General features: G+C 36.0%; 1 protein-coding gene across 4 annotated transcripts; it reads left to right on the plus strand.

Annotated features, from left to right (window-relative positions):
• Positions 1 to 4,200: 4,200 nt before the first annotated feature.
• LOC5566943 (glutathione S-transferase T3) lies at positions 4,201 to 14,200 on the plus strand. Of its 4 annotated transcripts, none has more exons than XM_021843509.1 (5): positions 4,201 to 4,301; positions 10,089 to 10,201; positions 13,000 to 13,455; positions 13,554 to 13,606; positions 13,689 to 14,200. In XM_021843509.1, the coding sequence occupies exons 2-5, from the start codon at positions 10,186 to 10,188 to the stop codon at positions 13,737 to 13,739; spliced, it is 576 nt and encodes a 191-aa protein (XP_021699201.1). In that variant the 5' UTR covers positions 4,201 to 4,301; positions 10,089 to 10,185; the 3' UTR covers positions 13,740 to 14,200. The 4 variants fall into 4 exon arrangements, with proteins under 4 accessions (XP_021699201.1, XP_021699202.1, XP_021699199.1 ...); XM_021843510.1 differs by having other exon boundaries at positions 13,557 to 13,606; XM_021843507.1 differs by having other exon boundaries at positions 4,202 to 4,301; positions 13,686 to 14,200.
• Positions 14,201 to 15,798: the final 1,598 nt, after the last annotated feature.

Genomic DNA, 15,798 nt, shown 5'->3' on the forward strand with positions numbered 1-15,798 from the left:
TTTGTTAGCCTTTAGGGATAATAATGTAACCTTTATCACATATGATCCTGAAGATCCTTGATGACTCAAAGTAATAATGGATTTTGAGATGAGGTTTCTGCCACGTTTGTGATGAGAATCCTTGAAAGTTTGGAAAGAATCGTGTAAAAACTGGAAGAATCATGATCAAAATCCAGGAAGCGTTCTGATGAGAATGCTGCAAAGATTTCTGATTTCTACGAGGATTCTGGCATGCATCTCGAGATATGATCTCTGAGAGGATTCTGATGAGAGTGCTGAGAGAATTCTGAAGATAATTCTGATGATAGAGTCAACTCTCCCTTACCCGATATTCCTTATCTTGATATCGAGTTAGAGAACCATAGTAAAAGTTGGTTCTCATGGCTACCTTGATGGTCCCTTGGATCGCATTTGCACTGGTTTTGTGTTCTACAACTCGATACCTTCCCTTGTACATCGAGTTAGAGATAGTTGGCTGTATAGGTGTACCCTACATTTCCGGCCGTGCATCTGGATTGGCCACCGGTATCCAAATCTCTGTGGATGCATTTGGAGATGCAACAAATCCGCTCCACAATACTGTTCAAATTTCGAGAAAAGGTCAATTGAGTCAAAAGATAAGTGAATGAATGCAAAAAAGTCTTCCACTTCTTTTCAGAGTTAATGAAACAGTAAAGCATGAAACTTATGTTTTCCAAATCTACTGGCCAAAATAATGATAGCTTATAAGCAACTGAATAAACCAAATAACACTAAAGAAGCGCCCTTTTTACGTAGTCAGGATATCTGCGAAACAACAAATTGTATGCGCACTAGCGTCACTTGGTAAAAACAAATCTACTGTATTGAACAAACAACAGCCCTTTACCTACATGAGAACTTATGAGTCAATGTATACTGTGTTAACCGGCACTCGCGGAACATAATTTTGCAAGAAATTGCAAAATTAAACTTCAGGTGTTCGTTCATCCCAAAAGCCGTTGACAAACTGAAGAAAATTCCAAATGATCGATCATCATGCCATCCGCGCACCACCTTCCAATTACTAGTCTTTTCTCACTCACTCTTTCATTCTGTCGATAAAGCATCCTCTATAATGATGCTTAATAGTATGCGTGGTTGAGCTTCACATTCAACGCTTTACTCATCCTCACTTCATCAACACAACCAACGGCTATCATCGGGATCGCAGAGTATTCAAACGCAAACCGAAACGAACATGAGATTTCGTTAGCTGTCAGAAGAAAAGCTCGCGTGCGTGTGCGTGCTCATTAGGCCGTGTAAAGATACACTGAATGAATTGTTCTTCATATTTTTGTTACGCACATACTATACACCACATATACGTCAATTTTAGAAATTTTCAAGATCTCAAGCCATCTGCGAAATAATAAAATCTCATGCTTACTAGCGCCGCCTGCTGGCTAAATCTTTAGTCTGATGGCTCAAAGTAGATTGCTACTGAAAAGCCCATAACTGTATATTTGTAACATTCGACAAAAGTAGGCATTAAGTAAATGGAATACCAAGTGCGCATTTTATAGCACTATGAGAGGAAACTAAAATTTCTAAAAATTACCAGGTATTTTTTTCGAATTTTCTAGAACAATCTTACAGATTTCAGTAAGTTAATCGAAAGTATTTATCATTTGATGACTCTCCCCGGTATTAACTCCAATTTGTCAAAAATGTCGAATGTGACTGTTATGCAGTTATGGGCAGTGAACAACTTCGCCAAAGACGCCATCTTTCTAAGTGAATAGGATGCCGAGATATCTACAAAATTTCGAATTTCATGTCCAAAATAATGAAGGACCTTGAGCTACAGAACAACTTTGCCGAAGACCCCTTGTTTCTAAATGGTCAGGAACCTGAGATATCCGTAAAAAAGATTTATACTCCCTGCCCGCCTGCCGGAAAAACATTGAATGTCGAACAATGAAAGCCCTTGACTTACTGATCAAGTTTGCCAAAGGCGCCATCTTTCTACCTACAAAACAACTTTGCAGAACATCATGAACGTCTAATCATTTAATAAGATGGCCGTTAATCTGAATTTTGGGTCGTTAAAAAAAAGGTCATTGAAGGAGGTTGGAGTATGCTTCATTCAGCAAAGCAACTCTCGTCGAAAGTTTATTGTAATTTAAATTGAACATCACTAGTTTAAATAAATTACGATTGGGAAGCTGGATTCGTATATAATGAATTGGGAAATCTATTGAATTAGTTTGTATTGGTCGGTGCAACAGCTCGGTCGCTGTTGGCACAAATACAGTGTTGGAGTTTGATTAAGCGTGAGTATCGTTCTCGTGATTCAAATATTTAAGTAAAGTAGCTAGTGGTCATTATAGAAACCTTAATGTATTAGTCTTGTACCGAATATCTGGAAGTATTCTTAAAGGAATAAACATTTCGAAAGACTTGTTTTGAGCATTTTTTAAATAATTCTTTTGAGGATTTATAGTCATCTGGGATAAGTAGACAGATTACTGTAGTAGTTGCTAGTAATACCTCTGCAAGAATCCAAGCATGAAATTAAAAAAAACATACTGTTCTTAAAGGTAAATCTGGACAATATTTTGGATAATTTTTTAAACCATTTAATTTAAAATCTCCTATATAATTTATTATATAGGAGATTCTAAATTAAATGGTTATTTAAATTATTATATAAAATCAGGAGTTATGTTTAATTATTATCTTAAGGAGTAATAACCTAATCTGGCTGAACTTTGGAAGATATTCTTGAAAGATCTGGAATGGACTCCTGAATGAAAAAATGGCAGTTTTCGACTTCCCTTCCCCCTTACTAACATACTCGCTTCATCCATGGTTATACAATCATCCTTGGGAGTGGTTGTTGTCGTTTGCTTCAGATCTAGATTTGAACAACGTCGCACAGATGAGAAGCCAGGCGCTAGTACTGACTGGCTGTGGTTCCACTGTTGACATAAATGGTTTACAGTTGCGATCTAACGAACAATGAATAAACCGGCAAACATTGGTATTACCGCTATTGACGTCAATCTCTGCCCAACTTCGATCTGTTTCACATTATGAAGAAGACTTACCGCCTCTGGCTGCCTTCCGCATCTTCTGGTGGTGGACGTGCGCTTCACAGTGGTCCATGTTTGAAAAAATGGCAAAAGTTACGCATTTTTCATATTTTACAAGTTTTGATCATGACCAGGGATTGAATCCGGAGAAAATTGAGAGAATCTCTCACTTATTGCTCTCTGTAACAATCATGATTATTTTTGTTTATTTAAAAAGTCATGTTCATTCGCCTCATATAAGAAAGAATCATGACACATTGTGAGAGCCTTTTTATCGTATACTGCTACAACTCTGATTAGATCGGGGGGATATCAGTGCATGATAAAACCCGCCTAAACAAGCTCCAAACCTGGGGGACACTATTGAAAATTCCAGTGACAATTAGAAGTTCGGCATCGGCATTCTAATTTAGTGCTTTGCAATCACATAAGAAAAGCCTTTGTCGGCGTAGCACTTAGTTAGAACGCCGACGCTGACCTTCTGAGAACTTTTGTTGGTGATATTTCATTTCTCATAAGAAGTTCATTCTAAATTTAATCTAAATGCACAATATTGCTATCGGATGTTCGGGGATTGTTTATCGTGGCATTAAAATAAAACACTCACCCCCAATGGTAAACAAGCGAGAAAAATCGATTTTATCATCGCTCTCTCTTTGGAGCCCTCGTTCGCTGCTCTTATTGATCAAACTTGTAAGGTCGGTTTCACCGGTCGCGGTCTATTCCAAATTTTGACACATAAATAGACCAAACCAAAGTTTTGCATTTCCACCGGGGCGTTCTAAATTCCATTTTAGAACAGTTTCGTTCTAAATCAATGGTCTTATCCACTGGTGTACTAAACTGACTCGGTCGAAGAATTTTGACACTAGAGCGGGTCCAGATCACGTGGGGATCATACGGGAGCGTGCCCCGCTCAAGTGTCAAAATTCTTCGGCCGAGTGAATTTAGTACACCGGTGGATTAGACCATTGAAACTGGCATACGCTTTGTTCCATTTCTTGCAAAGTTTGGAACGGGAGCCAATGGTCTAATCCACCGGTGTACTAAATTCACTCGGTCTGAGAATTGTGACACTTGAGCGGGGCACGCTCCCGTATGATCCCCACGTGATTTGGACCCGCTCTAGTGTCAAAATTCTTCGACCGAGTCAGTTTAGTACACCAGTGGATAAGACCATCTGTTCCAAATTGTTTGACAGCTGTGGTTTGTTGTCATTCTCGCGAAAAAATAACGTTCTCTCGGGTAGGTTCTGATGAAACAAATAATAATTGTGATTTCGTATCGTAAATTTCACAGGGAATATCGCAATATATTCTCTCGGATCGCGTGTGCTAGTGTAGCAAAAAAAAAGATCACGGAAAAACGGTGGTGCATCATATTGATAGCCAATATTTGTGGTTCGCAATTTGATGAGCTGTTGGGGGAAAGGTCCAGGCCATCTAATTTCCACACTGATTTATCAACAAATAGTAGCGGCTAGTTCAGGAAATATTACGGTCACTTGTCTCTGGCGACTATCCGGAGAAAAATGTTGGCTAATCATCAACTGGTAGTGAAGGTTTTGCCAGCTGACTGCAAGTGAACGGATCAGCCAAACTCGGCCCTGGAAGTACGACTTTGGAGTCGTTTATTGTTCTTCGTACTTATTAAGAAGTGCGCTAAAGTTTTCTACAAGAATTTGTACGAAAATATATCAAGTGGATCACCCAAGGGCTTCCGAATGGAATCACTTCAACGAATTACTCAGTGATTCTTTTAGTAATTTATGTAGCATTCCTTCGAGCGGTTTTACAGGGCTTCTCAATACTCATAAGATATCACCAAGGGTTTATTCATAGAAGCATTTATTCTGGATATTTATTATCAGTTCCTCCAGTTTTTCTTTCTTGAGTTCTCCCTTGGATTCCATCAAGAAGCTTTCCCAGTTTTTTTTATACCAATCCTACAGAGATTCTTTAACGGATTTCTTCTGCCATACTTTTAAGAATACTTCCAGAAACGCTTCCAATGTTTCTTCTACTGATTACTCTAGAGGTCGAGCAATTTTCAAACTTGAAAGATTTACACAACGAACGTTAATGGCAGAATTTCTCCAGAAATACCTCGACAGATTCTGTCGAAAATTTCTTCATATGTTCCTCCAGGAATTCCTCCAGAAAATCCTGATAGATTCTCTCCTTAGATTCTTCCAGGAATCCCTTTAACGATTACACTGGATTTCTCCAGGATTCCTCCAGGATATTTTTTCAAGGAGTTCTCTGCGGATTGCTCCAATAATTTGTCCAGGAACCCTATCAAGAATTCCTCCAGAAACTTCTTCAAGAAATCTCTCAAGACATTCATCCAGGGATTTCGTCAGGAACGATATGGGTTCCTCCAGAAATTTCTCAGAAGGTTCTTTCAGGAGTTTTTTTTTTCATGAATCTCCTAGAGATTTTTCCAGGGATTTCCCTGGTACAACCTAATTTTTCAATAGATTCCTCCAAGAATTTCTCCATAGATTTTTCCAAGGTTCGCTTACAGGGATTTGGAGATTTATTCAATATTCCATCACATAGTTTGCAGGGATTTCCCTAGAAATTTATTCAGAGGTTTCTCCTAGAATTTCACAAGGAGAAGAATTTCATATTGGATTCCAATTTTTCAAGGCAATCCTCCAAGAATTCCTTCCGAAATTCCTCCAGGATTACTCCAAGGATTTTTCCAGAAATTTCATGAATAGTTTCTACAGGGGTTTTCACTTAATTTCCTCCAAAATTTTTCAAGGACTTCATCATTCTACTAATAATTCCTTCAGAGATTTGTAAAAGAATTTCTAATAATTCCTCCAATAATTTTGCAGAGATTGTTTCACATATTTTCCCAAGAATCACACTAGGATTTTTTTTATTCAGAAGTTTATCCACTTATTATCCAGGGAAACAATCTCTAAAAAAATCCACAGGAAATAATTTGAAGTTTTTTTAGAAATACATTTAGTTGTTCCTTCAGGGATTCCCATAGATATTTCTCAAGGGAATCCTCTGGGAATTCCTGAAAAAATGTCTCTATGCTTCCTTCAAAATTATCCAGAAGCTCTTTCAAGTCACTTTCGTGGAACTTATTCAAGGTTTTCTCTAGGAACTCAAGAAGAAGCACTTTAATTCCACGCATATTGGGGCCAAATATTAACCCAGTAACTTTCAAAAAACCTCACTGCCGTAGTGAATCAAAAGTGCCAAGAATAGGATCCGGCTCCCACAAGGTTTTTTTTTCCAGGAATATGACAATGGTTTCTTGCAAGAAAGAATTTCTTCAAAGATCTCTCCAGCAATTCCTCAAGGACTATCTCCAGGAACGCCTTCAGGAATTCTTCGAAGAATTTCTCAAGGGATTCCTTCAGGAATTTCTCAAGAAATTCCACCAGTTTTGTCTCATGGAGTGCTTTTAGAAATTCTTAAAGGAATTCCTTCACGAATTCATCAAGTGATTTCTTCCAGAATTTCCCTAGAATCCCTTCGCAAACTCCTTCAGGGATTTTTCCAAGAATTCGAGACATTTCTCTTAAGATTCTCACTGAATGTCTTTCAGTTGTTTATTTCCAGAAATTTTTCAAAGCATTTCAGGAATTAATCTAGGTATTCCTCCAAGTTTCCTTTAATATTTTTTCCAGAAATTCCTTCAGATATTTATCCAAGGATCTTCCCAGAAATTCCCATATTTTTTCCAGGAACGCCCACACGGAAGGAAGTACCGTAAAGTGCCGTAATTCAGCGCAGTTAAGGAATAAAACGATTCAAATTGTTAATTAAAAATTAGTATTGCATCAACATAAAAGCTTTATGGGTGGATCGCTAGCAAATCTATTCAAGATTATGGGAAAAATATAAACTAGACTGTATTCATAATTTACAATAGTGATTTTTTTGAAATAGTTCATTCGTTGAAATTGCAATATTCGAGTGAATGTTTCCCATGCTTGATTATGATAGTTCTTTCTTCATTGATTCTTGACGTGAATCCACCAATGGATTTTCCCATTGTTTTTCGTGAATTCCTCAACGAAAATCCCGAAAACAATCACCAAAGATTCTGCCAGGAACGCCTCCAATTTTTTTTAAATTACCTATTAAAGCTTGAAGAGATTATGACTATGAAGTTTCTTTCCGATAATTCGAAGGAAAATTTACTAAGAGAATTTATCCAGGGCTACGTCATAAGATTTTTCTAGTTTTTTTTTTCAGATATTCCTGTATGGAGTACTTCAGAGTTTCTGAATATGTATGTAAATGTTTTCTTGTGAAACCATTCTGGTGATTTATGAAGGGATTTCTTAGCCCTCTCTTTCCCTTTAACCTTTGAATTTGCCTTTAAATTTAAATGACTTAAATTCAGCGTGGTAGCATTTGGAATGCTCACTTTAAATTTCTACCAGTATTGCTTTAGAAATTGATGTGTAGTTCCTCCACGGATTATTCCAGAAATTTTTGAAGGAAGTCCTAAAGTAATTCAAAAAATTCTTCTAAGAGTTCCTTCGAGGATTCTTTCAGGTTTTTTTTTTCCAGGGATGCATTAAGCATTTCTTCCTGGATTTATCAAAGTATTCCTTAAGGGGTTCTCCAAGAATTACTCAAAGGATTTCTTCAGAAATTCCACAACGAATTTCACCACGGATTCACCGAAAAATATCTCAAGAAATTACTGCAAAAATTCCCAGCGCTTCACTGATTTTAGGACAAATTGCTCTAAAAGTTATTCCTCCATATTTTTCTTCACGAATTCCTGCAGGAAGTCCTAGTTAAAGTTACTCAAGTGATCCTTCTTACAATTCTTCAGATTTAAACAAGTATTTCTCCAAGAATTCCTGAAAGGATTTCTCCAGGAGCTCTTGCAGAGATTCCTTCATGATTTTTTGTAAGGATTTCCTTGAAGAATTTGTCCAGGAATTTCTGAAAGGAATTTTTCAGGAATTCATCGAAAAAATCTTCCTTAAATAACTTTAAAACTTTAACACAATTATTATTTTTTCCAAAAATTCCTCCAGATGTTCCTCTAGGGATTTCTCCAGGAATATAGGAATTCCTGTAAGGATTCATCCAGAAATACCACCAGAGATTCCAACAGTTATTCTTCCAGATTTTTCTTCAGTAACTCCTGCAGGTATTCTTCCAGTAACTTCGCATTCCAAAACTATATAATTCCTCTAGGAATTGTTTTATGTATCCTCCAGAGATTAAAACAGGTATTTGCTCAGGATTCCTCCAGGAATTTCTCATGGATTTGTTTAAAAAAAAAATCTCGAAAAATTCCTCCAGGAGTATATTTATTTTATATTATTCTAAGAATATCTCCCAGGATTTCTCCAAATATTTCTCCAGGGATTCCAACAGTAATTCCTCCAAAATTCTGCAAAGGCAAGAACGACTTAAAAGATTCCTCTTAAAAATTCTAAATATACTTAAAGAAAAACGTTTTGCAATTAAACTAACTGTACTGTAACAATAGAAATATTAGTAGTAGAACGCTAGTGGCGCTGTTGTCACAAAACTTATTTAACTAATTATTACCTTTAATTATTATTTTTCATTAATTGATCGATCCCACGCAACAGAGAATGTTTAGTTTTGGCCTTTGACACTTTGAGGCCCGGTACTCACGCTGTCACATCGCAGCAAACTAGATGTTGGTCACATGAACAGCAGCGACATTAGCATTCTTAGGTTAATGCTTCTACTACTGTAACTGACACTGAAGAAGACTGCAAGTGGTAGTCGAAATTCGCGTATCTGTCAAAGATAAGCATTTAGGAGCGGAATTAAAAGGTACACGGTACTCCATCTAATTTTAAGTTCCTCTATTTGAGATTCTGCTCAGAGGATTCGAACATTCATTAAAGAATTAAATTTCATTTTATTTCAATATCTGAAGAAAACAGCAGTCTTACGACAATAATAAAATAAATACAAGCAAAAAGCAATCTAGAAAACCGAAGATTTGAATCAAACTTCAAAGTTAACACCTTTTTTATGAAGACGACAGGAGAAAAAGTAGAAATATGAATGACCATAATTAGGAACAATTTCGCAGTCGATTAATTTGGGAAACCTAGAATTCAAATTTTCCATGCAAAAACGCATAATCGAATGTTGACTCAAGGTGTCAAAATTGCAACTGTCGAACTTTTATGTACCTTGGATACTTTTGCGAAAACGTTTAGCATTGTAGCTTAAACTTGGTAATTGAATGATCAAAAATATTCGCGCTATTTTTTGATGGAAAGTTCGCCTCTAGTTAAGTTGACATAATAAATATTTTTTCTTATCAAAAAGTCATATAAATAATTAAGTTTTCGCAAACAATTTTGCTCCTTTGCGCCAGTAGTTGTTGTCGTGTTCCAATCGTGGATCAACAACCACAGATGATCTGTATGCTTCATTCGAAAGATTTTAGTTGCTGCTCCAAGGGAAAAATGTTGAACATATGTAGAAATCACACATTTTGTTCGAAATACCTTGTATACCAACACGTGTACCAATACTGGCTCAGGCAACTTCATGATTGAAAAATAATTATTTATCATTCTCTTCAAATATTTCTCTCTTATTGTAAAGTTTGGAATCTTTCGATTGACAAAAGATCTTTTTTAGAATTTTTCGTTATCATGTCATGTTTTTTTTGTTAGGTAATCCACTATTGGCACCCTGGTCAGTAGTTGATGGTATTTTTCGTAAAAGCAGTTATGTCTATATGTGATGGTCATGTAATGGCAAAATGCATCAATATCAAAAACGGTTTTAAGTCACTAGCCCGAATCGCGCTCGCTTGAATGCCACAAACAAATGATGAATATTATTGTCTTTTCATCGGGAAAATGGATTTTACATATTATTATTGGTTTTTCCTTCTTTTAATCATCGGCTGAAATATATATGAAAATATATGCTCGTATTTCGTGTTATATTGCGACAGCTCATGAGCTCATGAAATTCAGACTTGTATCATTCGGGTTAGCGGAATATAAGTTAAATGTTTTTATTACATTTATTTCAGTTATTGTGTTCAGTTCATTGCGTGGTTCAGTCACTGTTTTTCCGTCTAGACTGAAGAAAATTTTTGAGAAGCTGTTCCACTCTTCTATTTTTGTAACATGGATTCTGATGAAGGTAAGTTCCATATATTTATAGAAAATATGTAAAGTATAGGACAAAACTTTTGCAACATTTTCGATTTTCCATATAAAATGGTCAACTTCAGAGGGTTGGATCTAATTCATTCATGGACCGATTTGAATGAAATTTTTGCAGTGCTTCAAAAATAACTTGAATTTTATCATATATTTTTAAGTGATTTTTCCATCCACGAGTTTATGAGCAATAACGGTTTAACCAAAGTTAATATTTTGACGATTTTTTGGTATATTCAGCAAAGTTGTAAATAGTTTTGAATTTTTCGTCGAAAATTACACTTTAGTAAAATTGTTATTACTCTAAAACTCGTGATTGGAAAATTATTCAAAAATATATGTTGAAATTCAAGTTATATCTGATGTATTGTGAAAATTTCATTCAAAACGGTTCATAAATAACAAATAATAAATTGAAAAAGTTGCAAATGTTTTGTCCAATACTGTATATAATTATTATTGTGTATTTCTTTCACACTACTGGAATACGAAGTGCGGCCTCATAAGCGCGAAAGTGGTGTATTAAGAGCACTTATTCTTTGATTTACGAAGAATAAGTCCCCCGAAAACACCTACCGGATTTGATGCAATTGCGCCCTTTTATTAGCGTTTCCGCACTTGTAAAAACTTCTGCAATAGTCTAGTGGTGAAAGAAATGCGCAATATTTTTATTAAATATTTCATTAGGGTGGCGAATACTGGTACACCTCCCCTATAAAAAAAAATATTTCGATCCTCTAGTGCGCTGGATAGAGGTTTGGAATCTTCGACAAAGTATTTGGGAATAAATTGTACTACATTTAGATCCATTTGGATTTAATCTAGATAAATTTAAACTGCCCTAGACCAGTTTTAACTTTTGATAGAAGCATTTTAGCTCAAAACTTCCTACTGCAACGTTGTACAATGAAATCTTTTTGACCTTTTTTCGACGTGAGTTTTCTTGTAGGAGTGCAGTGAACATGTTTAAGCAGTAACATTAATTTTTGATTACACTCAAAATTTATTTTGCTAAAAACAACAAGAAAAAAATTGTTTCTTAATTATTCGCCTATGAACCATAGCTATCACATGAAGTTTTTCGATATTATTTGATTGCAGTCCAGAGAACACTTTTGTGTAGAAATATAAATGTTTTTATTTTTTAATTTAAAACTGCAATGAATCCTACTTTTTCAACTTGTTTACCTATAAATGAAAACATAAGGCGATGAAATGAAGTTTTTTCATGGATGTTCAGATGTTAGAGTTCATACAAAATTTGTAAAACAACACAAATGGTGTTGCGAGGGAGTGGGTGGGTGTCAAAAATGGTTATTTTTGGCGTTATGAATTGACCCTTACCTAATTATGTTGCGATGTCATTCTAGCCTCACAGTTAACGTAAATACTATTTTTTTTTAGTTTGTTGCATCACAAATATAAAAGCTGTATATTAGTTAAGGGATCAAGTGTCCCCAGCCTATATCTTTCAAATCAAATCATAGCGACCAGATACTCCAAAGATCTTTGAAGAAATTTATTTAATTAAATACAAATAAATATTATTCTTCATATTGCAGTCAACTCTCTCTAGCTCGATATTGAAGGGATCATCGAGTTAGGAAAGGTATAGAGATACAAAACACATATTTTCCAAATTTCAAAATTTTCGTAAATTTTAAAATTACATTTAAAATAGTTATTTTAACGTAGTAGATTTTTGACACATTCACCTACTTTACACCTTTTGAACATACAACAAATCTCGAAAACTTATTCATACAGACTCAAGTCAAAAAAATATACAAACTTACTTTATCGATCCTACGTGTTTTGCAGACGAAATTCTACACGTTTCGCTCTCAAAGAAACTCGATTTTTCACTTTTAGAACGTTTAATTTCTGGATTTACAAAACGACGAAAGTAAGATTTCCAACTTTCGCAACCTAACCACTACTTTCGCCGCCCGCTGTATGGAGAGACAAAGTGACTTAACCACGAATCAAAACAAAACACTACTTGAGCCGATTTTACACTGGTAGAAAAACGTCGAAAGTAACTGAATGAAACGGCTTATCATTTTATTATAATTATTTTTGTGGAAAATAATAGAAACTACCAAGGTTTTGAACGCGAGCTGATTGTATGCATAATTTATGCGATGTACACGTCGAAAAAATGTTAAAAAGGTGATTCATTTTAAAACAGTTTTAGAAGACAGGTTGTGATTCTTCTGAATTAATTTTCTCAAAACCGTATGGAAGTTACTTACGTCGATTTGAAAAAGTAATCGAGAAATATTTAAAATTTCATCACTCTGAAACAAGTTAAATTCCTTAATTTTACTATAAGCATAATCATAACATTCAAATTTATGGATTTTTTTAACATGTGTAGGATATTTGAAACTTTTCATGAACATCGAGTCAGAGAGGTACGACTTACAGAGAGATCAAAGTATGCTGAATTGAAGGGACCGCGCATTCCATCGAGTTAGTGGAAATATCGAGATACAGAATATCGAGTAAGGGAGAGTTGACTGTATATTACAAGTTTCCTGTTTTGAAAGTGTCTTTTGTATAGACGTATAGCACAAAACCACTTGGAATAAAACAATTTCAGATTCCGAGAAAATAAGGTGGAATTAAGTTACCTCGGGGAACAAGTCGACCTAGTAGCTTCCGCTCGATGTTTATTTGGGACTAATCGCATTGAAATATTCAATAAATGTATTCGTTTTAATTTTCATCTTTTGAACAGAAATAGTATTAAATAATTTAATTTTCTTGCCATAGGTTCTATGTCGCAGCAAAATACGTCTAGTCAAGCAGGTGAAGTAAAACGGGGAAAGAATTGGAGTGAAGACGACGATGCACAGCTATGTCTGTCGTGGATAGCAATTTCTAAAGATTCTATCAAAGGAACTGATCAAAACAAAACTAACTTTTGGACGGCTATCAAAGATCATGCTGGGCTCAAAAGTGTAGGTATCCGAGAAAGGCCAGTGGACGGATTGAGACAGCGGTTTAGTCAGTTGAGCCACCAGGTCTCAAAGTATGTTGGCTGCTTGGCATTTGTAAGCCGAGCGAAGAAGAGTGGGGAATCTTCCGAAGACAAGTTTCAGACGGCCCGTGATATGTTCCTCAAGGAAACCAAACAAAGGCACTTCAAAATCGAAAAATGCTACGAGATATTGAAAAATGAGCCTAAATTCCAGGTACCCAGCAGCAACAAACGAATCAGGATCGATGGTACTTTCTAAATTTTTCAGTAGTTTGTGTTGTAGTTAATTTTTGTATTTTTATTTACATGTTTCCCAACTTCAATATCCTTTATATTTCATGTCTAGTAGAAATAAAGCTTGTGCGTAGATCCTGTAGAAAACTGTTACTGTCAGTAGAGGTAGTATATTTTAAAAATAACGAAATATATTCGTTGATTTTATGATATTTGTTAAACAATACATGTTTTATTGTTCCAGAAGAAACCAGTACACCCTCCCCAGATCAATGCCAATATGTCACGGAGGAATTAATCGAGCAAGACTTGTTTTCGACTCCTACCACATCACTTCGACCGATTGGTCGTCATAAGGCCAAACGACTTCAAGATGGATCCAACGAAGATATTTGGTCAAAAGTCTTGATGGAAATGCAACGTAAAAATGCACTGCTCGAAAAGCACACATTGGCCCTTGAGAAGGCGACAGAGCTGCAGTTACTAACAACACCTTTACATCAACTTGACGATTTAAGCAAGAAGATAATTGAAATGCAGAAGAAAGAAATAGCAAAGAAGTATTTTGATGAAGAAAATGTAACCGATGAAATGTAGATGAATGTACAATAGTTGGAAGATGTATAAGCGACGAAAGAAGTATTACAGAAAGATATAACATTAAAATTAAATAATAAAAAAAAAACGTAGAACGCACATAACTTCAATGAGCTGGAGGTAAAAACTGAAGACCAGTAAAACAAATAACTAAATTTGATGTTGAATAAACAAGTAAAATTGTTATTACATTTGTAAATATTATTTCGAATTCGTAGAAAATGCTCCTTTTTTGGTCCATAACGATCCTCAGCGTTTAGATTTTTGAGCCACTTCTCTAGTAACTATTAGGGTGAAAGTTGCTTGATTACATGAACACCACCTACTCAAATCACCCACTATAAACACACCACCTAGCAACCTAACAAGACGCAGTACAGTGCTTTGTGCGCCGGCCAAAATAAATCATTATTACAGTGGGATTCCGTTTTTGGCATGCTCCGATTTTGGCACCCCCCGATTTCGGCAACAAAATGGATCCGTTTTTGGCAACATTTTTCAATACCATTAAAATTTGTAAATTTTTGTAAATATTATCGTGTCTGTTGCTTTAGTCACTTGAAAAGCATGTCAACTCCACACCGATTACATTCCAGATCTCCATTTTCGTCGATGTTTCCCCAAATCTCACCAACTACTAAGGACTCGCGCTTATTTACTTCAGAATGGTCATTGGTCATACATAGGCAACGTTTCATGACGCCAATAATCTCCACCAGTATCTCAACTTAAGACCAACCTCTTTTCATAGGCATTCATATTAAGTGACCAGCCTACTTGAGTCTGCCAGTAGGTGATACAATAAAAAAAAACACTGGTTATGGAGGATTAGGTCCAAAATCTGGTGATTCCTAATAAACTCTAGGGCGTCCTGTAAATTTTAAGCGGGATTATGTGAATTTCTAGTAGTATTTTTAATATTTTCGGCGAAAGCTTGAGGATTTTGAAAAGGTTCCCAGAGGAATTTGAGGTGTGCTAGTGGTAGCCTAATAATGGTGTCACGTTTACCTCGTCCGCATTCTTTCGCTTTTTTCCATTTCGCTGGTGAAAATTAGATTCGGCGGATGGTGTTACGCCACGTGCAAATGATTTGTGGGAACATGTTTTTCAAAGTGATGGATAGATTTTTTATCGGAGATTAAAACCGAAGATGTTTTGTGAAGTTTTGTTTGCGTTTTGCTCGAGAGTGCGCTGTGATGGCATCAACTGAATTCGTTTCGCGTGACTCGTTTTTTATCCCCCGTGCGTGTTGATTCAAAAATTGAATGTTATTCGTGGAATGTCGGTTCGGGATGGATTAAGAATTGCAGTGCGTGCATTTTGATGGGCAGTGCTAAGTTACGGCTCAAGCTATTGTTCATTATTAGAGGAGCGATAGACTGCGGAGGATTTTCCGAAAATGGAATTTGGTGAGTTTGTTCTGATCAGCAGCGCATAATCACAATGCGTAAATACTAACCATTTGTCGGCCAGAACGTCTACCGAACGTATCCTTTGGCTCTACCCTTTCCATCAACATTCCACAACACCCCGTAACATCTATGAGAGGTCGTAGAGTTCTCTGCATCTTTCTTAAGTAGGTGTTCAATCAATCATCCTTTCCCATTCCCCAGCTTTCGCAAGGACGTGGCCAGGACAGCTCTCGATTATTGGAGGATGCGTCAATCTTGTCTAAGAGTTAGAGGTTAGTCCCAAATCTCTGACTTTGGTAACGGACGGGAAGGAGGCTACCCTCATACAATTGTCTAGGACTGTACCAC

The sequence above is a fragment of the Aedes aegypti genome, chromosome 2, assembly GCF_002204515.2.
Source record: "Aedes aegypti strain LVP_AGWG chromosome 2, AaegL5.0 Primary Assembly, whole genome shotgun sequence".
Lineage (NCBI taxonomy): Eukaryota > Metazoa > Arthropoda > Insecta > Diptera > Culicidae > Aedes > Aedes aegypti.